This window comes from Pelophylax lessonae, assembly GCF_965119305.1.
Source record: "Pelophylax lessonae genome assembly, chromosome: 3".
In the NCBI taxonomy this organism is placed as follows: domain Eukaryota; kingdom Metazoa; phylum Chordata; class Amphibia; order Anura; family Ranidae; genus Pelophylax; species Pelophylax lessonae.
This window is the reverse complement of record NC_138770.1, coordinates 183,494,728-183,521,637: the sequence shown is the minus strand read 5'-3', so window position 1 is coordinate 183,521,637 and position 26,910 is coordinate 183,494,728. Positions and strand designations below refer to the sequence as shown.

The 26,910-nt window shown below is 40.4% G+C and overlaps 1 protein-coding gene across 1 annotated transcript; it reads right to left on the bottom strand.

The window, feature by feature from the left end:
* TM4SF20 (transmembrane 4 L six family member 20) lies at positions 1–26,910 on the bottom strand. The gene is made up of 4 exons (XM_082249855.1): positions 26,712–26,910; positions 14,402–14,467; positions 9,180–9,331; positions 1–355 (listed from the first exon to the last, which is right to left on the bottom strand). The coding sequence occupies exons 1-4, from the start codon at positions 26,892–26,894 to the stop codon at positions 49–51; spliced, it is 708 nt and encodes a 235-aa protein (XP_082105981.1). The 5' UTR covers positions 26,895–26,910; the 3' UTR covers positions 1–48.

Sequence of the window (26,910 nt, the reverse complement as noted above, 5' to 3'; positions counted from 1 at the left end):
CTTACAAATGTGGGACCCATTCATTGTTAGCCTTGTCAACAAAATGACCTAGCCCCGCCACTGTGCCTGTTTCTTGTGGCGACTGGACGTTCCACAGAGGAAGCCAAACAAACCAGCCACTATCTGGCTAACAGAGGTGACCACCTCTAATAGTCCCACAATAGCGAGAGCCACATATACTACGATATGAATAAGCTTCTGAGAATTCTCATCAATGGTTAGGTTCAGGTCCAGATCAAAGTCAAAAGGATTCTTCTGTGAGATCCCACGGACAGCCACACTGTCATTAATTTGTTTGGGAGAGCAAGTAGTATTCGTAAACCAAACTAGGTCAAAATCCAGGCTTTGGAAGTCACTGTGAAGACAACGATAATAAGACAGCGTTAAGTAAACAAAAAACCTGCATGGTACAATGCAAAAGAACCTTTCCTGAATGAAACGTGGAGGCTGTCCTTGGTGACTATTTTATAAATGAATGCCGGTTATCATCCCGACCTCTGGCTTCAATAACCCAGTATTGTAACACTGCTGTCTCCCTATATTTTGTAAAGCACTGCGCAAACTGTTACTGGTGCAATATAAATCCTATGCAATTATAATAATAATTAATGAAGATACCAATATAGATAAGGATTTCTGACTTTACTGATTTGCTTACTTGATCCAGGTCAGTGACACAGAAAGTATTCAAGCCAATGGGTCATTCCACTAAGATTTTAACTAAGATGGTAATGACAGCCTCCGTGTTTCTCTCATTACCACTTAAGCCCCAGAGGATTTGGCTGCTCAAAGACCAGGGCCTATTTTGCGTTTCGGCACTGCGTGACTTTAACGGACAATTGCGCGGTCGTGCAACGCTGTACCCAAATTAAATTGACGTCTTTTTTTCCCATAAACAGCGCTTTCTTTTGGTGGTATTTGATCACCTGTGCGATTTTTACTTTTTGCGCTATAAACAAAAAAAGAGCAACAATTTTGAACAAAATAACAATATTTTTCACATTTTTTTATATGAAATTCCCCAAAAAAATGTAAAAATCAAAATTTTTTAACATTTTAGGCCAATTTGTTTTCTGCTACATATTTTTGGTGAAAAAAATCGCAATAAGCTTATTTTGCGCAAAAGTTATTGCATTTACTAACTACGGGAAAGATTTTTGTCATTTTTATTGTTTTTTTTTTTAACTAGTAATGGCGGCGATCTGCAATTTTTTTTTTTTGCGGGACTGCGACATTCCAGCGGACAGATCGGACCCTTGACTGACATTTTTGACACTTTTGGGGGTACCAGTGAAATTACTACAGTAATCAGTGCTATAAATATGCACTGTTACTGTAAAAATGACACTGGCAGGGAAGGGGTTAACTTTATTGGGGATCAGTGGGTTAAATGTATCCCTAGGGGCGTGATTCTAACTGTGTGGGGGCGTAGGTTGTGATGTAACCACAGAGACATACGATCCTACATAGCAGGATCGTATAGTCTCTGCAGTTACACCAGGGAGAATGACAGGCGGCTTTGTTTACATCAGCCATCTGCCTTTCTATCTCTCCAGCGGGAGTTTGCGAGTGGCCGGAGGACATCGGAGCGCCGGTCACTCACGTGGGGATGTTAGTGAATGAGCGGGGGCGAGAGCTTGCCTCAGGCGGCGCCCGCTCGCCCCCTAGAGGCTTGTGAGCGAGCGACGTAGCCCTACGTCGTTTTGCCCAGTAGGGGCTGACTGCCGCAGTAAATAGTCATGCGGCGGTCGGCAAGTGGTTAAAGTGGTTGTAAACCTTTAGAAATATGAACAAAGTATATATAGGATCCCTCTATAATGTGTACTTGTCTCAGGTTTTCTGTCTGCTGCCTCGTTCCTCTGCTATCAGCATGAATCACTTCTGACAAGTTTTCCTGACACCAAGAGAAAAATAAAACAGGTGTTGATTATCCCGCGCTCCCTAACCTAATGTGTCCCTCAATTCTAACTTGTGTCTGATGGCTGCAACCAAATAATTGTGTTCCCACAACTGCAAACGAAATAAAATAAAAAATGTTTGCTGCACCTATCCGTGTACAATCCATTTTTTTTTTTTAAACCAAAACCTTACTTTCAAACCACAAAATTGCTATCAATATTCAGTGAAAAACGTTCTTGTGTACAATAAATTAAAATAAAAAACAGTTCCAGGTGACTATAGTTCAATTAGTAGTGCTTTTCTTCTTTCAAATATTTTTCCCTTTAAATGTGCACATATTTAAAGGGAAATACAAAACACAAACACAATAAAGTGTTCCTAAACGCAGGACCCTGCATTCACTATATCAGGTCTCCCACAGTACACAGAACATGGAAATGCAATTATTTTAGTAAATATAAACTGCTAAATACATTTTTTTCACCAGCTGTATATAGCAATTGAGCAATCTTGTGACTTGTATCAGTGAGTGCTGATAGGTTGTAGGAGAAGTTTTCATTTCTCCCATGATTGTTCAATCAGGCTTCAAGACCCTTGATTCTCTGTCTGAATATGTCTGGACAGTGCTGATTGGCCCTGTGCTGATCACATGTACCCTCCCAAGAAAAAAAAAAAACTCTCTAGCAATACACACTAAACTGTGTAGCCTGACTCCATAGACTGTAAATATTAGGTTATTTTTTGGAGTCTGTGGAGGAAGGAGGACAGGATCGGCCTTTTTACACAATGCAGAGGATTAACCCCTTAGGTTCCACAGTGAGTATAATAAGCATGCTTTTCTGCATATACAGACTGATTTTCCTGTTGTGGGTTTAGTAACACTTAATCATTCACCTGGGGTGGCATCTTTATTGTTAACATAGTGTTCCAAATTTCAATGTGCCCCCATCCATAGACCATGTTACCCACCACCACACATTTGTGGGGAAGAGACCCTTGTTCTCTCAAAATTGGAATAAAATGCTTTCTCAATCCAGGTGTTTGGAAGCTGGAAGTGGGTTATAGGGAGATGAGGATGACAGAGGGTATTGTATTAGGAAGGTATCAGTAGGTTGCCAGGTGTGATGAAGATGAGGATGAGTGTGACAGGGGGTGAGGTGTTAGTAAGGTTGCAGTGGGGTGCCAGGTGTGATGAGGATGACAGGGGGTGGGGTGTTAGCAATGCTGCAGTGGGGTGCCCGGTGTGATGAGGATGACGGGGTGGGGTGTTAGCAAAGTTGCAATAAGTTTCCAGGTGTGATGAAGATGAGGAGGAGGATGACCGGGGGTGGGCTGTTAGCAAGGTTGCAATGGGGTGCCAGGTGTGATGAACATGAGGATGACAGTGGTTGGGGTCTAAGCAAGGTTGCAGTGGGGTACCAGGTGTGATGAGGATGACAGGGGATAGGGTGTTAGCAAGATTGTAGTGGGTTGCAGGTGTGATGAAGATGAGGAGGAGGATGGCAGGGGGTGGGGTGTTAGTGAGGTATCAGTGGGTTGCCAGGTGTGATGAACATGAGAATGGGGATTACAGGGGGTGGGTCGTTAGCAAGGTATCAGTGGGTTACCAGGTGTGATGAGGATGACACGGGGTGGGGTGTTAGTTGCCAGGTGGGATGAGGATGACAGGTGAGAGAGAGGAAAAAAAGGAAAGCCACAGAAAGAGAGAAAGAAGGATCATAATATGAAAAAAAAAAAAAAAAACAGAACACATTTTTGGCATGATCTGTATTATTTATGAATTTAGAAATTGGGAAATACATGTTTTTTTTTATTAAAGTTTAAAAATATCTATGACCTCAATATGCACGTCTGCAGGCTGTAACTGCTGCTGTTAAGAAGTTTAAAAAGAACACTGCAAAAACATGTACAGTACAGGGGGAAAATCTCCTTTATGGGAAACACTGCCTCTTGAAATCCACTATAGCCTGTGTCCTCAGGCTTTTATGGGAGGTGGATTATCCATCAAGCAAGATGTGACATCCCACCCACTGTGGGGTTTTTTTTTTTTTTTTTTAGTTACTGGGCATGGAGGAGGAGGAAGGGACTGGGCTCTCATTGAGTGAGTATAACAAGCATGCAGTTCTACAGACATATTTTACTGTGGGTTTAGTAACACTTTAATTGGATTGCACACGGATAGGCGCAGCCAACATTTTTGATTCATTAAGAGAAAATTGGTGACAGGAGAGGTATCTCCAGCTGATTGTCAGCTTCAGCTCTGTTCCTGTGAGCTGTGTGAAAGGAGGTGTGTCTCTTCCCTCCATTTAGCTCTCAAAGCTCTCCTCACTGAGCACTGCAGAGTGTAACTTCAGCTGTCCGCCCCCTTTTTTTGAACTTTCAGACAAGCTTTAAAATTGTGCACTTTGAATGGATGTAGGGGGGAAGATTACTGTAGATAAACAGGTACAACTTATGTAGGAGGATATGTTTCATGTCTGTGGCCAGTCACTTCACTGGGTATATGTAAGGATTTACAACCACTTTAAATGTATTTTAGGTTAATTAAGCAGAGCAGAAATAAGCAGGTGTTGCTATGTGAAAGATAATATGACATCTTCATGAATAAAGGCAGGGGGAGACACTGGTCTGTTTAAATGCCTGCCCAGTAACATACAAGAAGCATGTAGACACTAGAAACTGGCTCAATTAGTGTGATTAAAAGCCAGGCACTCAAAATCCAGAGAGAATGCATTCTAGCATATTGTAGGCAGGGTTCTGAACACCCATCTTTCCTAGGAGGCAGCAGTAAGGTGTACAACAGGGGCGTAACTACAGGGGTTGCAGGGGTTGCAATCGCTACCGGGCCCCATGCTCCAGGGGGCCCGGTAGCAAACCAGTGGGTGAACTTCCAGGATCGCAAGGGTCACAATTGCGACCGGACCCTGGCATTGCACCACTGTGGGGAGGCCCCAAGATTGCAGGAAGGGGGCCCACAAGATTGCAGGAAGGGGGCCCACTGCAGAACTTGTGAAAGAATCCTGCTGCGGGACCGTAATAAAAGGCCATGCAACTAGTGCAAAGAGCCCCAGGATTAGTGGGAAGAGCCCTGGGCTTGAAGGTAAGGGCCCTGGCCAGGGGTCTGAGGGGCCCTTCATGGTTTCTTGCATCAGGGCCCTGAAGGTTCTAGTTACGCCTCTGGTGTACAATATAATGATATCACTGGCACAACCAGGTTATGCTGCCTCCACAGTATATGGGAAATGCAGCTGTATTTGTGTATACAGCCTTTTCTGCTCTTTAGGTATTTTTTTTTATTATGCTGCTCACTTGTGATCATTATTTGTAATGCTTATATTGTATATGTTATTTTCCCTTCCCCTTGTGATATAATGTCCTTTTCCTTTGTGTGGGCTTCTCTAATCCCTCCTCCTCTCAAGATACACATTGGGGTTAGGAAAGCCAATATGTGTTGCCACAACATTCTGAATACAATAAAGGCATTTGTGGATTCCAAATGTTTGCTGAAGAAAATTGTCTCTGCTATATTCAGATCAAGCATAGAGGTCTCAGGAAGGGATAGTCACTATTACAATGACTGCAGTCAGAATACATGTAGTGGTCGGCAACCAGCAAAGCGGACCTTGCATTTTTCGTTAGGTCCACTTTTAAGTAGAAATAAAGGCAAAACACTTTGTTTTTCATTTGAATAGACTAAAGCCTCGCACACACGTACCGATTGTTGGCCGTGAATTTATCGGCTTGTTAGTATGATGCTTCCGACAACCGACTGCGACTTTTCGGCCGAACAAAATCTGGTGTGCAGGCTATAAAATTTTTGTTGGCCGTCAACAGAACGGCCGATTGTTCCTCAGTCAGTACAGATTTCGGCAGACAAAAATCAGTTGAGCAAGACTGGGCATGCTCAGAGAAGAAAAAACACACGAAAAGTAGACCAGAACATGACATCACTTCTGAAGTTGGTTGTTGTTGGCCGACAAAATTCGTGTGCAGTCTAGAGCACATTTCAACCAACACAACGACACTGGACAAAAGACGGTCGATCGGTCGGCCAACAATTGGTACGTTTGTACGAGGCTTAAGGGTAGGTTATAGCCCCTGCCAGTTTTTTTTTGCCATCTGTGTCCGATTGGGGAGATTTGCCCTCATTTGCTGTCCCATAACCAAAACAGAAAGTGAGAGGAAATCCCACCAATGCTAGGGAATCCCTAGTTGTCACTAGAACTACTGTCCCCCTTGATAGATTTCTCCTCTGTTACTGTTCTGTGAGAATTCTAAGGAAGGAGGGTACAGGGAGCAATAAAAACCTGAAAGGTGTTCTAAAACCTCTCCACTCTATCCAAATCTTAAAAAAAAAGTTTTATCTTTAAGTATACTTTAACCACTTCAGCCCTGGAAGCATTTGCCCCCTTTCTGACCAGGCCCTATTTTGCGATTCGGCACTGCGTTACTTTAACGGACAAATGTGTGGTCGTGCGACGCTGTACCCAAATAAAATTGATGTCCTTTTTTTCCCACAAATAGAGCTTTCTTTTTGTGGTATTTGATCACCTGTGCGATTTTTAATTTTTGCGCTATAAACAAAAAAAGAGCGACAATTTTGAAAAGAAAACAATATTTTTCACATTCTGCTATAAATAACATTCCCCCAAAAAAAAATTAAAAATCTAAATTTTTTAACATTTTAGGCCAATTTGTTTTCTGCTACATATTTTTGGTAAAAAAAAATCGCAATAAGCGTATTTTGATTGGTTTGCGCAAAAGTTATCGCGTTTACTAACTACGGGAAAGATTTATGTCATTTTTATTTGTTTTTTTACTAGTAATGGCGGCGATCTGCGATTTTTTGCAGGACTGCGAAATTGCGGCGGACAGATCAGACCCCTAACTGACATTTTTGACACTTTTGGGAGGACCAGTGACATTACTACAGTAATCAGTGCTATACATATGCACTGAAAATTATATAAAATATCAATGAATGCGCCCTCTATAGATGATATAGTATATCCCCTGCGCACAAGTAACATAAACAGATGCGTCTTTGAACAGACACTAACGCAGCTACTTAAAAAGAAAATTGTGTGTAGGTATACTCAGATCACTAGTCACTCAGGACAATGAACTTAACATAAGTAGGGCAGATAGTACATATTGTGCATCATAAAAGCAAACAAATCCTGCAATGTTCATACAACTGGATAATCAATGCTTTCACAAAAAAACGTCCATCCTTGGATCCATAAAAGGGTTCAACAGAAAATCCAGCAGCAGTCCTCTGAACCAAGAAGGAATCACCACTGTGAGTCGGGGTCACCTTCTAACTACACCTCCACCTCTGGAAGCTAAGAGCAATCAGAGTCGTTAGAGGAGATTTACTGGAAAAAAAAAAAAAAAAACAGTCCTCTAACGACTCTGATTGCTCTTAGCTTCCCAGTGGTTTGCCTTCACTTCATAGGGGAACTAGTTCAGCTTTTTTGCCTTTATGACCACAGATACTATACAGAGGGTTTCAGTATGGAGGTCTTAACTGTGACCCAAGACTTATATGGATGAAAATTTCTAGGAAACCAGGAGCATGCAGCAAAAGAGACATCTTGGATTAATAGGGATGCCAGAAATCTGACTTGAACCTTAGACAGACTTCTAGGAAAATATCTTGCTGGACGGCTGGTCCATTGTGAGGAAAAGAGACGCACGCCAATATAGGAGATATAAGTTTAAAGATCTGCAGCGGAAGCCGACTCCAGGAAGGAGATTTATACACAAGCTTGTATGCCTATCCTATGAGAGTAGGTGGGCCATTGGTTCCGGTGAGTTGCCATCCCCTCTTATGTCTATCACAACGGTGGAGGTGTAGTTAGAGGGTGACCCCGACTCACAGTGGTGATTCCTTCTTGGTTCAGAGGACTGCTGCTGGATTTTCTGTTGAACCCTTTTATGGATCCAAGGATGGATGTTTTTTTGTGAAAGCATTGATTATCCAGTTGTATGAACATTGCAGGATTTTGTTTGCTTTTATGATGCACAATATGTACTATCTGCGCTACTGATGCTAAGTTCATTGTCCTGAGTGACTAGTGATCTGAGTAAATATATGCACTGTTACTGTAATAATGACACTGGCAGGGAAGGGGTCAACCCTATGGGTGATCAAGAAGTTAAATGTATGCCTCATGTTTACTGACGTGTGTGTGGGGGGGGTTGTGACAGAGACAGAGATTGCGGGTTCAGCTATGCTGAATCCTGTGATCTCCTCCTGTCGGTCACTTAGAAGACCCGCCTGCTTTGTTTACATAAGCAGGCGGGTCTTCTCACACTTTCCCCGACGATCGGGGAAGGGAGGCGGCAATCGCCGCCTCTCCTCCTCCAGCTTAACTCCTGCTGTGTCTATACACAGCGGGAGCGCGCCTCACTAGGAGTCCAGCGACATGGGTCTATGTCACTGGACCCAGGGGAGCCGCACTGCCGCAGAAGGATTACTGTCGGCAATCGGCAAGTGGTTAATGACAAACTCAAGATACATTTTTATCAGGTTTATATTTCTCTTTTTGGACCCATTGATGGCATTTTCCCTCACTTCCTGTCCCTATGACACCCAATCAAGAAACAGGGGCAGCAGCTTTCATCAGTACAGGAAAGCACAGACAGCATTTAAAGCATTGTCAGACGTTCTAGGCCTACCTCCCTTTTTAACTAAAAGATGATTTGTCTGTGTCTTTATCTGAGAGATTTCCAAAGATTCCTTGTCCTGGCAAGAAGTAAGCAGAAATCTCTCCAATCTTCCTCACTTTGTCTATGAAGTAATAAAATGCTTTGGCTTGAGTTGGGCTTTGACATATTATTGCTTTATATTTTGTGTCTTACGTCCTAAACGATGGGAGTACAGTAATAATCTTATGGTTATATTTGAAAGACAAAATTATCATTTAGAATAATTCAAGACAAATATGCAAAATATAAGAATAATTCAAACTATATTTAAAATATGTGCTCCACTAGTCACACAGATATTGCTTGTTGTATAAAACAGGACTAGAAAGCCATAAATTAAATCACACGTAGGTTACTCTAATGGGCCATACACACTATTACAATTGTCTTTAGACTTTTTCATTTAGATTTACCAAAACCATATAATATGAGGTCAAACCTAAACACTTTCAATTTGTATGCAATCAGGCCGGCCCTTGCACTACATAGTTGAAGGTAAATCTAAAGGAAATCTAACAACAAAAGTTGTATAGTGTGTGTCCAGCTTTAGAGAGGGGTAAGTGTACCTGAAGTTCCGCAGGCTGTAATCACAGCGATCCAAGGTAATGCTTCCTTTTTCACAGATCAAAGGTCCTTTACTGATAGCAAATACTGCTATAAGAGTGCAGTAGATGGCACCAATTATACTGAAAATACATAGCAGAGAGGAGGACAGCATCTGCAGGACACAGACTAAGGTTAGATCTTTTGACAGTTTCCATAGAAGATGTATGGACAATATTATAAAAAGCATTCATAAAGGTGATTAACATTCTTTTTTCCTGGAAAGAGAGCCTCTGTTATTGCTTTATTGAATACATGTCTATAGTTTTGCTGGAGATGTCATACATTTTAAACCTAAAATCTATATATAAATGGCATAAATAAATGAGGCTTTGTTATCTTTAATACATCAACGTACTTTATAAAATGCCAGCAGTGTAAGCCCAAGCATTTGAAAGTAAACACTGTTCAATGCAGCAGAGAGCCAGGTAGTCTAGATGGGTACCACCCTGCATCTGAGGGTAGATTGTTGCTAGAGGAGCTAAACTTGGAAGGACATAAACAGAGGTTTCTTCTACAAAAGTACATCTCTTTTTTAAATGTACAGTAAAACCTTGGATTGCGAGCACAATTGGTTCCGGAAACATGCTTGTAATTAAACGCACTCATATATCAAAGCAAATTTTCCCCTTAAGAAATAATGGAAACTCAAATGGTTCCTTCCACTACCATTTATTCATAAATCTTTCAGTTTATAGTCCATATAAAAAGATTATAGCAATGTGATAGGTTGTGTAACCATAAAATGTCCATCTACAAATGGCAGCCTCCACAAGGGGATTAGAAGAAAAATCCTGCGGAAGTTACAGAGTGTAAAAGAGAAGAGACGTGCCTCTAAGTGTAGCAATATGGTTACATTTAATAAAGGTACAGCATATAGCAACTCACATGGTTAAAGATTAAAAGAGGCACATCTAAGAATGCAGGCATCCGGGGTAAAGCTGTCCCCATAGACCATCCTCCTCACCGCCATCAGTCTGAAATTGTGACCGGGAAGACTACCCTGCAGTGGAGCGATCTAAAAGTTAGGCTTGAAGCGCTCGTGGAGTGCAGTGTGGAAGGGATGGCGTTGATGGCGGTGCTAAGGATGGTCTATGTGGACAGCTTTACCCGGGATGCCTACATACTGGGATGTGCCTGTTTTAATCATCAACCATGTGAGTTGCTAAATGTTGAACCTTCATTAAATGTCACCATATTGCTACACTTAGAGGCACCTCTCTTTTCTTTTATACTCAGTTGTGACGTGATGCCACTTGTATATCAAGATATCGCTTGTTTATCAAGTCAAAATTTATTTAAAAAAATGTTGCTTGTCTTGCAAAATGCTCTTAAACCAAGTTACTCTCAATCTAAGGTTTTACTGTAATTTATTATAATAGGGCCACTCACAATATTTTTATGCTTAATGAATTCCACTATCTTGAAGGTCAAGGAACTAGCAATTAGAACAACCTGTGCTCCATTGTATGTTAACCTGCATAGCTTGGGGAATGGGGACAGTAGCTGTTTGGATTGGGCAGTGATTTTATCATGTTTTGTTTCCTAAATTATATATTATTAATGCTTTGATTCCCTTCATTGGGCAATTATCAATCAATTGGTTATATTTGTAGTTTTCTAGTATAACAATATAATGGGTCCCGAAAAAGTTTTTCTTCATTAAAGTTAGCCAGTAAATACATTTTCTAAAAAATGTAATTTACATTGTTACATGACTAGAAGAGCATTCATTTTTGGACTTTATTCCATTCATCCTCAGCAATATGTAAACTTGAGTTGTTTTCTAAGGCCATCACATCCAATATAAGCATCTTCCACCCGAGAACCCTAATTTAAAGTATACCAGTAGAGACAGCTTTTGAGAAACTGCTAAAGAAATTACGATTTTTAAGAGAAGGTGCTTCTGACACCCTCTTTCCATTTTCTTTGTACTTTTTAGAAAAGTATTTGATTTGTTCCTTGCCTGGGGAATCTCAAACACAGTTATCTTAGAGGAATATTACTATTCTCATAGTGCCTCTATTTTTTTCTCTGTTCATTCCTTACATTTTCATCAATCTTCCCACTTATTAACCATGAAGGTTCTAGAGAAAAACATATAAATATGTAGCACCCTCCTAATGTAGAGTAGGCTGCTAGGTAAATTGACTTGTAATTGGAGGAGCAGGGAGTTAAATACTTAAGGCTGCTCAGTGTTCCACAGGCTGCTGCTCTGTTACTTCCCCCTGTCTTCTAGAGGATTATAGAAATATAGTGAGGGGTATAACAGCAAAAAACCCTAATCCTTGTGGTACTCCAGCTATGTCAAGGTCTTACCTTGCCCTCCTGTTGGCAGCCATCTTGGACATGTGCAGACTGCTGCCTCTTATAAACTCTGATTGCATCATCACTTGCCTGCTGCCTGGGTGTTGCACAGTGATGATGCTGCACACCTGACTATATCTATCACCTGATGAGTTGCAGTCCTTGCCCTTGTGTTTGTGCTCCAAGGTACATCTCTGCTAGCGGTCTTCTGTTCTCCGTGTTCCTCCGTGTATGACCTGGCTTGGCTGACGACTCTCCTGGCTCCCGACGCCGCATCAGCAGACGACCCCGCATCAGCAGACTACCTGCTTCTGGACTCGACCCCGGCTTGGATGTCTACCTGCTTCTGAAATTGACCCTGGCTTGTTCCTGATCTCGCTTCCTCATCCTTGCTGTTTATGGTTGTTTGCTTCAATAAACTGCTTTATTTTACCTGCATTCCTGTGTGGTCTAGTTTCCTGGCACCCTGATAGGATAATCCTAGGGAAGGTGTGCCCATAATGTGGTGATTGAGCCCTGAAATAGTCTGAGGCCTGAGCAGCAGGGTAAAGTATTCCTAGGTCCAGTTCTGCAGGAGGAGACCCCTGTGCAGGGGCTCGATTTCCCCTGGTGCAGGATCCTAGAGGAAGCCTCGAGAAAGACACCAAGGTTCTAGCTAGTGCAAAATGTCATAATAACAGATGATGGCACCCTAAATAAATTTAGAATGTGTAGCTGCCCTTTTATAAAGTGATTGTGTCACCCAAAAAGTTAAAACCATAAGAAAAAAGGAAGTTGCGCTCAAAGTGCTATGCAAATAATAAGGCAAGTGTACAGTGATGTCTTCAAAAAACATACAATACCAATGCCAATAGCCAATGCAAAGTTAATGCAAATTAAATAAAGAGGTAAAAGAAAGGAAGATATGGCTGCATCGATCCAACATGAATTTACACTTAACTTGTGCTTCTTCAAAACCTCTGAAGTCCTGAAGATGCCAAGTACAGTGAAACGTATGTTGGAGCAGAGGATTCATCACTTCCGGATCCGGTGTGACTACCCATTAGACCTGCCACTGAGAGAGAGCCGTGAACCGCACGCTAACGCTGGAATAACTGGCTCCATCTGCACATGCTGTATACTCCTAGTGTTGGGACTTAGGCACAACTACATGTGAGTTCAACCTTGATTTTATCCACCAATAAACATACTACACAATCAAGTCCTTTCAATTATGTCTCATGTGGTGGTAATTTACTTATCCTAGCCATACCCTGAGGGATCATCAGAGTGGAGGAGTGTAAGCTGGGTTTTCAAAAGTGCTTTTTGACCTTCCTGTAAAAGGGGTCAAACACCTCTGGTGAGTTGCCATCTACCCTTTGGGCACCAGTGGTGAAGGAATTAGAAGACATCTTTGTGTAGGAGCACATATTTGGTGCTGGGAACTGTCACATTGGACTTTTGTTTGCATTTTTGTATATATTTGCATTTTACAATATTTGCATTTGCATTGATTTTGCATTGGCTATTGGCATTGGTATCATATTTTTTTTGAACACATTACTGTACACTTGCCCTATTATTTTCATAGGACTGTGAGCGCCACTTCCTTGTTTTTTACTTTTAAGGTCCTAGCTAGGCTTAGATGGGGGGCCTATTTGCAGATCCGTGTTCAGGGATCAAGTTGGGTCTGAAAGAAGCTCACTAGAGAGAGCCAGGAGGAAGTTGGTGGTAAAGAGTCCATCTGTCCTATGGTGGTGTGAATCTACATCTCCCTCACTAGGAAGATCCTGGTGGATATCGGCAGGAAGTAACCAATGATCCTTTGGCTATGTGAGATAGATGATCTAGTGCTGAAGAACAGTCACTGTGTGTAGTTTTCTTTTTTTACTCCGGAGAGAGTACAGCTGACCAAGAGCCTAGTCTTGTTCATATGCAGTCAGCAGTTTTGTGAAGTGCAGCCAGAAATTAAGGGGTTCTTAAGCTGTTCAGTTTTTTAGTTCATCGGGGTATCCCATGCTCCCTACCCCTATCCAAGTTCATTGTTTCCAATAAAAAGGAAAATAAAATTGTTCTTTGGAGTGCTGAAAATGCAGTGTGTCTGGCTCTGTGTGCTCTGAGGGGGAAATAGGACCCAATTCACCAATGGGTCCTATGGAGAGTGCTACAAATATGTTATTATCTGTCTGTTATCTTCCAATTTTTACATAGGTAATGATTCAGTGGTCAGTTCTTGGCTGGTGTTTTAAAGGGATTGGATGAGACAAGGTGCTCTGTACAGATTGGCCCCCTTCTTTTTAGCGGTCCTCATGAGTGTCCTGTTCTTGCACATCACTATGATCATATACTACAACCGCATCCTCTGCAATCTTGTCCCTTACCTGCTAGAGATGCCCCTATACAAGCTACTACCTGGAATCACCATCACTTCCTTTTTCATGTGTTTTTAGAATAACCTCTCCTCCTTGAGAGGTCGGTCGCCGTTGCCCGGACCAATTTTTTGCTTTTTCTTTTCCATCTACATATTGACACATATATGCCATTAAATATGTTTATGCTCTGAATTTCCCCTGAGGAAAAAATCAATATAGATTTTGAAACATGTCGGGATGTCTACATGCTCTCCTACTCCGTGAGACTGACTACATGTCTATACCATGAGCAGAACCTGTCATATTTTGGTATTGTGTCAGACACATATTGCTTATGATACCATGTGATGTTCTTTGGGTGACACATGTATTGATTTTTTATCCGTGTTTATATTTGTTAATTATTGTTTTTTATCCTATCATACTCCCTCCCATACTTTTTCACTCATTGGCTTGCTAAGTCCTCAAAAATCCCTGTGGGACTTTCTTCTCTGTGTTTTCCAGGTAATGATTCAGAGTATACCTACCCCACATCTTGAGTTACAGCTACCTTTCTTCCTTGCTGCCAGGGTCATTGACACAGCTGGTAAAACCTAAGGGAAGCAATAGCAAAGGTTAAAAAGCAGCGTTCTATAACACATAAACATATACCAATCACTAGAGCTGCAAGTGATGACATTTATGATGATAGAGAAGGGCATATACTAAATCATAACCAAAGTCCTGTGCTCTAACAGTTCACCATAGTCATGCACACAATCACCTTGTGTGGCGCAGATTCCCTCTGTTTAAACCCCTAATATTTCACCAAAGCCCCCTAATGGGGCTCCTAAAAAATGTGTAAAAATAAAATAAAATTGTAAAAAAATAATAAAAAATCAAAATAAAAATGACTTACACCATCCACTGCTCTACTGACACCAATCTCTGCCCTACTGACACCGTCCACTGTTCTACTGACATTGTCAGTATATATATATACATGCACACACAGATGTGTTTGAGCTTTGAGGTGCACACCCTAAAGCCCCTTCCACATGGGCGGTGCGCCCAACGGAGTCCGTTCTGCTCAGCGGGGGATCTGCTTACTTTGCGTTGATGGAGCTGTTAGAGCCCCACTCTCCTCTATGGGAGATCGGATGAAAACGGACCGCCTGTCTGTTTCCATCTGATCTTATCCGAACTGATCCTCCAGACGGATGGAAAATAGGACTTCCATTTGTCCGATTTCACAGACAGGATCGGATTGGATAGCAGCGGGTGTCAGCAGAGATGTCTAATCATAGAGGTGCATGGAGCATCCGATCGGGTCCTCCTGAAAAAGTGACAGGTGGACCGGATCGGAAAGCCCGTGGCCTAATGTGCACACCTATGCAGTTCACATTGCAGGTTAGTCACATGAGGGGGTTAGGATTTTTGTTTTATCTTGGTGTTCTGTAAACACAATATTTGCGACAAAGGGGTTGAAACTGAGCACATGAGAACACAGATATTAATTAAAAATGCAAAACACTTCATCACCTTGGTGCCTCACCCTGTGGCCCGGGGGCTTCATGTGTCCCTTTGGAACGTTTTGTGCAGCCCTTGGGACCCCTGCATACAGTAGTCTGAGTTTTTTAACTTTTAAGTTAACTTAGGTGCTTACTCAGGCCATTGAAGGGAAATTCTTCTTTAGACTGGGGTCTATTATTTATTTGGTTTGGTTTATTTCTTAACAATCTGTGTTCTTTTTCTGTCATCAATGCCTTATCACTTTTAATGCTTTTTTTTATCCTCTTGTATAAAAGATTTTGATGAGAGAAACATCAAATGTGGCACAAGAAAATGTTAAAAAAGGGAGATAAAAATGTAGAAGTATTGATTTGTAAAAAGGCTTTATTAGCAGTGATTTCTAGCAGTCTCATATGATACATCTATGACTGTCTCCTAAACCATGTCCCCAGTCTCCAACAAATCATAGGGCATTTCACAGTCCCTGACCCTCTCCTATAATGAACAGAGTTGTATAAAGTACTTGAAACCCATACTTGAGTAAAAGTACAAGTGCTCGATCAAAAAGTGACTTGAGTAGAAGTGTAAGTGCTCGATCAAAAAGTCACTTGAGTAGAAGCACTAAAGTATTCAACATTACTTGTACTCAAGTACTGAAAGTAAAAGTACCAGTAGTTTTGAAAAAAAAATGCTACTCAAGTACTGAAAGTAAAAGTACAAGTACTGAGTTATGTAGTTATTAAAGAAAGAAGTCAAAAGTTTGAACATCATATTGTTTTTTATTATTTCAAATGCAGCTTTTATTTATACATACAATAGCTTTTATTTTCGTATGCGTTGATAATACACATGTTTTGAGCTTCATGAAACCTGCCATCTACTGTTCTGGCAGTGGTAATTTTTATAATAGTAACGAGTAACTATGCAGCACAAAAAAAATATCAGAGTAGAAGTATTGAAATCATCGAAAAAATGTAGTGAAGTAAAAGTGGAAGTAGGAGAAAAAAATTCTACTCTAGGAAAGTACAGATACCGCCTTTCCGTACTTAAGTACAGTAGTGAAGTAGTTCTACTTAGTTACTATACATCTCTGATAATGAACTTTACAGTCTCTGATAGTCTCTTGTAACATGATCATATGTCAAATCATCTGTTGCATGTTTACAGTCTCTGACAGCTTTCTGTAACATTAAATTCACTAAATATTATGTGCAGCTCTTTGATGATGTCAGGAGTCATGCTTGAGGCCCCCTGTATCAATAAAGTGGACCACCACTGTCTTATGATATTAGTAAATAGCTTGAAATTACTACTCAAAATGGTCACCCCACCCTCACAGGAGCAAAATGACCTTCTAAGGAAAATGGCACATTCCTGAATGGAGAGTGGGCTGCCTTGTCCATATAGTAAGTTTACAATCACAATCCTCTGGTAAAAGTCAGCTAAGGTAACCAGGCTAATCAGGATATTAGAGGCTTTCCTATATATGTGTGAGGCAACTAGACAACTAATAAGCAAATATGAAATATACAATTTCCCCATAATTTAACCACCAACCGTATCATGCAATCCTGATGTGCAGAAAATCTGTAGTGGACTCTGGGAAATTTCAAATGTTCAAGGACTTAAAAAAAATCATTCTATCCAAAATGTATATTTCAGTGTTGAACAGATGCTGATCAGATGAAATCCAATTTTCTCTTTCTGTCCCGGTACTTATATAGCGCTGCCAATTTACATAGAGCTTTACTTAAATATTGTACATTCACATCAGTCCATGCCTTCAAGGAGCTTACAATATGAGGTCCCTAACTCACAATCATACATATACTAAGGACCAATATTAGACAGGAGCCAATGAACCTACCAGCATGTCTTCGGAGTGTGGGAGGAAACTGGAGTACTCTGAGGAAATCCATGCAGGTACAGGGAGAACATGCAAACTCCAGTCAGGTAGTGCTGTGGTTGGGATTTGGACCAATGACCCTAGTGCTGCTAGGCAGAAGTGATAACCACTTAGCCACTGTGCTGCATCTATCTATCTATCTATCTATCTATCTATCTATCTATCTATCTATCTATCTATCTATCTATCTATCTATCTATCTATCTATCTATCTATCTATCTATCTATCTATCTATCTATCTATCTATCTATCTATCTATCTATCTATCTATCTATCTGTCTATCTGTCTATCTGTCTATCTGTCTATCTGTCTATCTGTCTGTCTGTCTGTCTGTCTGTCTGTCTGTCTGTCTGTCTGTCTGTCTATCTATCTATCTAGGAATCCAGCACCAAGAAATCTGCCTCCGAGTTCCCAGCTCCAGGGGGGAGGGGGGCAGACTTGTATAAAGTACTCGAAATTTCTACTTGAGTAAAAGTACAAGTGCTCGATCAAAAAGTGACTTGAGTAGAAGTGGAAGTGCTCCCAGAAAAAGTTACTTAAGTAGAAGTACTAAAGTATTCAACATTTTTTTTACTTAAGTATTGCAAGTAGTTTTTTCAAAAAATTTGCTACTTAAGTACTAAAAGTAAAAAGTACCAGTAGTTTTGAAAAAAAATTTCTACTCAAGTACTGAAAGTAGAAGTAGAAGTACTGTGTTATGTAGTTATTAAAGAAAGAAGTCAAAAGTTTGAACATCATATTGTTTTTTATTATTTCAAATGATTTATTCAAATGATTAACCTGTGTTTGTTAGTAGTTTCTTGATGCACTTTAAGCGCTGTAGCACCATTTATTTGTTTGTTTCATATTTTCTTTTTATTGGAAAGATTTGGTATAGCAGCTTTTATTATACACAACCTTTATTTTCGTATGCGCTAATTTACAAATGACATTATACACATTTTTTTGAGTTTTATGTAACCTGCCATCTACTGTTCTGGCAGTGGTAATTTTTTTAAAAGTAACGAGTAACTATGCAGCACAAAAAAAAATACTTGAGTAGAAGTATCGAAATCATCGAAAAAATGTAGTGAAGTAAAATTAGAAGTAGGAGAAAAAAATTCTACTCTAGGAAAGTACAGATACCGCATTTCGGTACTTAAGTACAGTACTTAAGTAGTTCTACTTCGTTACTATACATCTCTGGAGGGGGGGTCATCATTATATAGCAAAGGAGGAGACATATTTCAGAATGTCTGTAGGAAACTTCACTTTAACGTGAAAAAGTGTTCACCGACACAAATTTTAACATCCCCAATAATGTTTCTAAAGGAGTGAAGTAACTACTATTTTACTCTAATCAGAAAAAAATAAAGTGGTCCATACAAGCTAAATCTAGCACCCAAAAGCTTTATTTCAAATTAATGGCATAAGGCAGTAGTCATCCACAGAACGTCTTGATGCATTTAGCAAAACAGTGCTTACTTAGCCCAGGTTCACACTGAATGCGGGTTTGAAATCATGCGAGTTCAGCTGAACTCGCTCAATTTTAAACCAGCATTTCAGTCTGACTTCGGGGGCGGTTTGAAAGACACCTGTGCGGGTTCATTCACAGATGTCTATTGAAATCGCCCCCAAAGTCGCCAAAAGTAGTGCAGGAACTACTTTTGGGAATCGGTGCGGCGTCGCACCGATTCGGATGGTGCCGTTGCTGACAATAGGCTCCGATTTGGCATGCGATTTGAACGGGGGCTTAGTGCCCTACAAATCAAGGTATTTGTTAGATGACCGTTATCTTATGCTACTAATAAAATAAAACTTTTAGATACAGGATTAGACTTTATGTCCTGCTTTATTTACACTGGATGTTGTTCCAACAGCGCTGAGATGATTTTCCCATGGGCCAGCAGGTAATTTATTGTTTTATGGGGCAGCAGGTAATTTATTGTTTTAATCATTAAAACATTATATCATTGTAATATCCCTCTTTGAAAAACAGATAACTGAACTGAGAAGTAATCAAATTACCACTAAATATAAAAGTTACAAAACTTTCCTTTGATGTATTGGTGGTGGATATGTCTAGGATTTCTCCCCCCCCCCCCCCCCCCCCGGAGAGGCTGGGTATATTTTTGATGCCGACATGTGTAAGTGATGAGGCAATCATTTTTTTTTTTCGTGTATTTCTATACAAACCTACATATTATACATTTACAAGGTAACTCTTTGGCTTTAATCTCCTGATGAGTGGACAGGGTTCCACGAAACGCGTAGAGCTACTTAGACGCATAGGTGCAAAATTTACTTTTTTACTGACTATATCTTACTATTATACCAATGTTTTTACAATATGCAATTTTTTGTGTCAGGATTTTTGTATACATGTCTGCATCATATTTGTAACTGATGTCAACATTTGTATAAATTACTGTATGTAAAATAAATTATTACATTTATATTCTAATTTTGTATATCTTAGTTCGTGACCTGTCCCACGACCTCTGTTTTCTGCTTGCATTAACCATTAGGGATGGAGGCACGTCACTATGATCATATTGCCTCTATCAATGTCTAGGAACTGCCACGCTGAACGCACAGAATCTGAAAACCTACAACTGAGGAAAATCAAGAGAAAGCTTCTCACTGGTTTATTATGTGTAAGATTGCTTATGGAAATCATGTTGAATATTATAGAATATTTGTGGTGAATCTGGCATGGTGTCTCGTCTGGAAATTAAAAGTGAATTACTGTAAATGACATCTGATAAGTTGATCACTGTATGTTTTAAAAACGAAGGACTTTTCAAAAAAAGGAGGTTTATAAGTTTTGCCTCCTTTTTTTAAAAGAAATGTAAGGTAACAAAGTGTTAGTAAAGCCCCGTACACATGCACAGATTGTTGGCCGTAAATTGTTGGTCAACGTCCGATCTGCCGATTGTCGGCTTGTTAGTATGATGCTTCCGACAACCAACTGAGAATTTTTCGGCCGAAAAAAATCTGGTGTGCAGGCTATAAAATTTTTGTTGGCCAACAAAGAACGGCCGATTGTTCGTCAGTCAGTACAGATTTCGGCAGACAAAAATCAGATGAGCAAGACTGGGCATGCTCAGAGAAGAAAAAACACACAGAAAGTCAACCATCACATGACATCACTTCTGAAGTTGGTTTTTGTTGGCCAACAAAAGTCCAGTGCAAGTCTAGAGAACATTTCAACCAACAAACAACACTGGACAAAAGACGGCCGATCGGTTGGCCAACAATCTGTGCGTGTGTACGGGGCTTTAGTTCTGTTTGGAGCAACATCTTCTGGATGCGCAGTATATACTATATGTCAACCATGCAGGATCAATGGGATTTTAAATGCTTGTTGACCTTGCAGTGGCATAATAAACTTTTGATTACTTTTGTATATAGTGATAATTTGACTACTTACCAGTTTGGTTATCTATATTTTAAAAGAGGAGTTATCATAGTGATAGATTAACTACCGTACATGGGAGTTGATCCAGCTGGAAACTACTAACTAGATTATTGAAGAACCTCCACTCTCACTCCGCTCAGTATTTGTATATTTTATGGCATTATCTGTTATTTTTTACCCCAGTTGGTTTCAGGCTAAGGAACCGCAACTACAAAGTTTAAACCTTTATCGCAATTAAGCAAATGCTAATTGCCTGTCTCTTAATCATCTACTTGCATGTTTTTGAGCAAACAAATTTCCGTCTCATTAGCAGCTTGCTTTTTAGTAAGCAGTGTTTATAAGGCACACGTCATCATAAGTAGGTTGTTTTATGGGTTTAATATAGATAAGAAATGTTTTCGGCGGAAAAACATTTCATTACGGTCGTAAACAGATTACCCATACAAATAAACTGATGAACATAGTCTCAAGGTACCCATACAAATAAACTGATTAACACTGGATTTGGCCAATAACAGGTGGATATGTAAATGATTGCCTGTCTGTGAGCTACCACCAACCAGTGCAGACATGTTTATGCCATGATAAAGCACAATTTTGCAGTGGTCGAATTTTTAACCATCACCTTCTGTGCATGGATACATTCATTTGCCAAGTATATTTCACATGAGTACTCTGTAATGGGCCATACACACTGTAAGATTTTCTGAAGACTTTTTCCTTTAGACTTACCAAAATCATATAATATGAGGTCAAACCTAAACACTTTCAATTTGTAAGCAATCTGGCAGGCCCTTGCACTTCATAGAAAAGGTAAATCTGAAGGAAAAAGTCTTCAGAAAATCTTATAGTCAGGGCCATCTTACCGAATGGGCACGCTGGGCAGTTGCCCGGGGGCCCCACTTGCAAAGGGGGCCCCACCTGCCCAGCGACCCAGCCACAGCCAAGCATTAATCCCGCCGAACTTAGAAGGTGGCAAGCGCTTGCCGGTCCTGTGCTGCTGTCAGACCACTTGGGCCATGGGGGGGGCACAACTGCAGGAATGCCTATCCACCTCCACGGGAGCAGGAACACACAGGACAGTCGCCAAACTGACTATCGTCCATGTGCGTGTTCACTGGACCCAGCCCCCGAACTTGGAAGCGGTCATTAGCCTGGCTGTACCAATAAATATTGCCTTATCGATAATTTGCATTCTTATTTTCGTGGGTGATTGTGTAGGCAGGGTCCCAGTGCACTGCATTGCCCAGGGGCCTATAATGCTCTTAAGATGGCACTGCTTATAGTGTGTATGGCCCTTAAGGCTAGGTTCACACTATTCAATACTCCAAAAAGTGCACTGATGTGGATCCCTTTCCAAAGTGCGGCTAAGCAGCCACTGTCAGGCATTTAGCAAGTGATCTTGCTGCTTCCTGAATGGCTGGTGTTTTTTTGCCGAAAGGCAATTTATAATGGGATTAATGTGCCACAATAGTGAGCCAAGAGTTTGGCTCTCAGTTGCAGCATATTGACATCGGCGAGTTTGACAGGCAGTGCCAACTGTCAACTCGACATACGGTGTTAAATTTGTCATGGTGCAAGGTATTGTGGCCACAGCATCTATAATTATATTTTTTCAAGCACAACTTTAAAGGTTTATTAAACTCGAAAGCAAAATGTAATTTATTGCAACTTACCAGTCCTTAGGTACGGTAGCTGCTTTTTTTTTTTTTTTATCTGGCCAGTAACACCCTTCTTGTCTTAGGCCCCTTTCATACTGCTTTCCGATCAGGTCTGCCTGTCAGTTTTTCAGGCGGACCTGATCGGATGTTCCATGCACCTCTATGGGGAAGCGGTGACATGTCCGCTGACACCCGCTGTTCTCCGATCCAATCCGGTCTGTGAAATCCAGACAGATGGAAACCCTATTTTCCATCTGTCTGGAGGATCGGATCGGATAGGATCGGATGAAAACTGACAGGCGGCACATTTTCATCCGATCCCCCATAGAGGAGAGCGGGGATCTGACAAGTCTGTCTCTGCACACAGAGCAGGGACAGAGCTGTCATCCGCCTGCTCAGCGGGGATCGGTGGATCGATCCCCGTTGATCAAAACGGAGTCTGCCGGGCGCATAGCCCGTGTGAAAGGAACCTTAGGGTGTCTCCACCCTGGACAGAATAATAATGGAGACATTTAACCACTTAACGACTGCCTTCCTGCAGATTTACTGCAAACGGTAGCCACTCCTGGGTAGTACTACGTCACTCGTTCCGGAGACTCTAGGGGGCAAACACGCACCGCCCACTGGTCAGCAGGGGAGCCAGTGCGTGTGACCGGCGGCTCCGATGGCCACCGACCTCTCGCAATCTCTCACAGCTGAGAGAGAAGGACAGACGGCTGATGTAAACACAGCCATCTGTCATTCTCCCTGAAGTGATCACAGAAGCTATGTGATCCTGCTATATAGGATCGCATATCTGTGTGATTACTTCACAAGCCATGCCCCCTGACAGTTATAATAACGCCCCTAGGGACACATTTAACCCCTTGATCACCCATACTGTTAACCTCTTCCCTGCCAGTGTCATTTTTACAGTAACAGTGCATATTTTTAGCACTGATTACTGTAGTAATGTCACTGGTACCCCCAAAAGTGTAAAAAATGTCAGTCAAGGGTCCGATCTGTCCGCGGCAATGTCGCAGTCCCGCAAAAAAAATCACAGATAGCCGCCATTACTAGTGAAAAAAAAAAAACAATATAAATGACATAAATCTTTCCCGTAGTTAGTAAACGCAATAACTTTTGTGCAAACCAATCAAAATACGCTTATTGCGATTTTTTTTTTACCAAAAATATGTAGCAGAAAACAAATTGGCCTAAAATGTTAAAAAAATTTCATTTTTACATTTTTTTTAAGAATTTCATATAAAAGGATGTGAAAAATAGTGTTATTTTTTAAAAATTGTCGCTCTTTTTTTTGTTTATAGCGCAAAAAATAAAAATCGCACAGATGATCAAGTACCCCCAAAAGAAAGCTCTATTTGTGGGAAAAGTAGGACGTCAATTTCGTTTGGATACAGCATTGCATGACCGCGCAATTGTCCGTTAAAGTCACGCAGTGCCGAATCGCAAAATAGGGCCTGGTCATTGAGCAGCCAAATCCTCCGGTCTTAAAGTGGTTAAACAGCAGTACTGTCGACCTGGGGAGAGGGTAGTGTTAAATGAACAATTCAGATTTCATTGAACTAGAGTAAACTTGGCTATACACTGTTAGTATGATTTGGTTCAGCCAACACAAACGAGCTGGATGGAGGAATCCACCCAATCAAGACATTGTATTCTGACAAAGGGACCTGCTGTTGTCACAATACACTGATCAGTAGCTGCAGACACTGCTGATTGAGAAACGTTTTCCACAAGTCTCTTTGACAGATTTCTATCAAGTGATGAACTTCTCTCAAACAGGAATGGCCACATGCTGATTGAAGTTTGGCTGGCCCCTGCTGGGATTTGCAGTATGGCTAAACACTTAAGTGAATGATCCCGAAGTGGTCGGATCACCAAGTGAAAAAAAAGGAAAAAAAAAACTAAAAAATCTATGAATTGGTAAGCTGCAGTATAATACATGTTTGTTTTGCTGAACGCCCCATGTACATTTACTGTGAGGCAGCGGCTCCTGTGCACAGAATCATGTACAGGTACGTCATTCTGCTTTTTCGGGTCTAGGGCGCACATGTGTGCCGCCAGCGACCTGCTCCCGCTGTAACTGGACACAGTGGGAGCCAATCAGCGGGTTTCGACTGAACCAATGTCTGTCAGAACCCACCGATCATTCCCGAGAGAGACAGGACGGCAGCCTGCCTATGTAAAACGTTCTGTTAGTAGGGAAGATAGAGATCTTATGTGTCTGCTAAGCAGGTACATGGATCTCTGTCTTTCCACAGTTAAAGCATTTCCCACACATTTAGCAAGCACTCCATAGGAATACATTTAACCCTTTGACCGCACCTGATGTTACCTCCTTTCCTGTCAGTATCATTAGTACAGTGACAGTGCATATTATTTTTGCACTGATCGCTGTATTAGCATCAATGGTCCCCAAAAAAGTGTCAAAAGTATCACTCAGTGTCTGATTTGTTCACCACATTGTTGCAGTCCCACTGTAAGTCACTGATCACCGCCATTGCTAGCAAAAAAATAAATAAATAAATAAAAATTCCATAAAAATATCCAATAGTTTGTAGATGCTATAACTTTTGGGCAAACCAATCAATATACGCTTATTGGGATTTTTTTTTAGAAAAAAACATGTATCAGAATACATATTAGCCTAAATTGATGAAGAAATTTGATATTTTATATTTTTATTGGATGTGTTTTATAGCAGAAATTAAACATATTTTTTTTCAAAATTCTCAGTAGTTTTTTATTTTTATTTGTATTTTTATAAAGCAAAAAATAAAAACCGCAGAGATGATCAAATACCACCAAATGAAAGCTCTATTTTTAGGAAAAAAAGAGAAATAAGTTTTATTTGGGTACAGCATTGGATTACTGTGCAATTGTCAGTTAAAAACAACGCAATGCAGTATCGCAAAAAATGGCCTGGTCATGAAGGGGGGTAAACTTTCTGGAGCTAAAGAGGTTAAAATGATTGTAAAGTCGAACTTTTTTTACTATTAAAATAACAAAAATGTTATATTTACCTGCTCTGTGTAGTGGTTTTGCACAGAGCAGCCCAGATCCTCATCTTCTGTTGAGTGCCCCCGAAGCAAGCAGCTTGCTATGGGGGCAGCAGAGCTGAGCCGCTGCTCCATGTATTCAATCAGACATGGAGCCGCAGTTCGGCCCCGCTCACTCTGTCTCCTCATTGGCAAACTGAGTTTGATTGACAGTAGCCAGATCCAATGGCATCGCTGCTGTGTCTCAGCCAATCAGAAGGGAGAGTCTCAGGTGGCCGTGGCATTTGTGGACTTCGCTGGATCGATAGGGTGCTCAGGTAAGTATAAGGGGGGAAGGGGGCTGCTGCACACTGAGGGGTTTTTTATCTTAGTACATAGAATGCATTAAGATAAAAAAAACTTCTGACTTTACAACCACTTTAAGCTACACATGAAGGCAGCAAAAAAAACTCACCTATGTAACTAATATTACTCTGACATAACTTACAATATATTTGCCCAATATGCCAAAAAGATATTTTATTGCAATTTTTTGAATTGTTTGTTTTTTTAACTCTCCAAAAACTCTTAAAACTTAAAAATTAAAAATAAAAATTTTGTGAAAGAAGCATATTTAGATTAACTATCATGACAACCTGGTATATGTGTCTCATCATTTAAATTAACCCGTCTACACCATTTTGCTTATTCACTGGAGAAGCCTAGAATCTGCACTCGAAAAACTATGTGAGTACTTACTTTAGTTATCCAATTGTGAAAATCTTCTGCACATGATCTTTTATTCAAAGTGAACAGGAATTTGGCTTTTCTTTTGATTGGACAAATGAAGTGAATATTCACAAAATGTTTATATCAAGATTCTCAACTCTTTTAGTAAATTAGTCTCTATAGCATTCACAAAAGAATATTTCATTCAGAAAAGGGGACATTTTGAAAAACAAGTTTTAAATATATATATAAACAATTAAGTATATAAAAATAGTGATAATATTGTGTTGTAAACAATAGATTTTTCATTAGTGTTTTAAATGTATTACTGTTTTTTATGCTTAGTCACAAGTGTGAATTAATGTCATTTTGACAAGCAATGCAACAAATTTGAACAAATTTGATCAAGGTAGTGTAAGGATTAAAGCAAGCCTATAATGAAATATTTACCTAAAGCCATGTTAACTGTCTTGATAAGATGGATGAAAAATAATAAAAAAGGATAATATACTATCCTTTCTGTAAAAAAAGCAGTTTCAGCCTATCTCTAGTGGTTGACACATGACTAAAAGCCTATTTGACCACATATAGTCTATGCATTGTCAGTAGTTAGGGCACAGCAGCTTTCAGATTCCAAATCATATAAACAGACTGAATTAATACTTACAAGCAATCCTCCTCCAAACAGTCCTGGAAGCCACCACTCATAACAAGAGATGGGGTTAAAAAAGAGTCTCCCATCTTCTACATAGTCTGCAACGAGTGGGGTCAAGTTTAAAATAATAGCCAGTAGAGACAATGCCAACAGAAAGAAACCATTACAAGTAGACCAGTTCTCTGTACAGGTCATGTTGGGAGATTGTGAA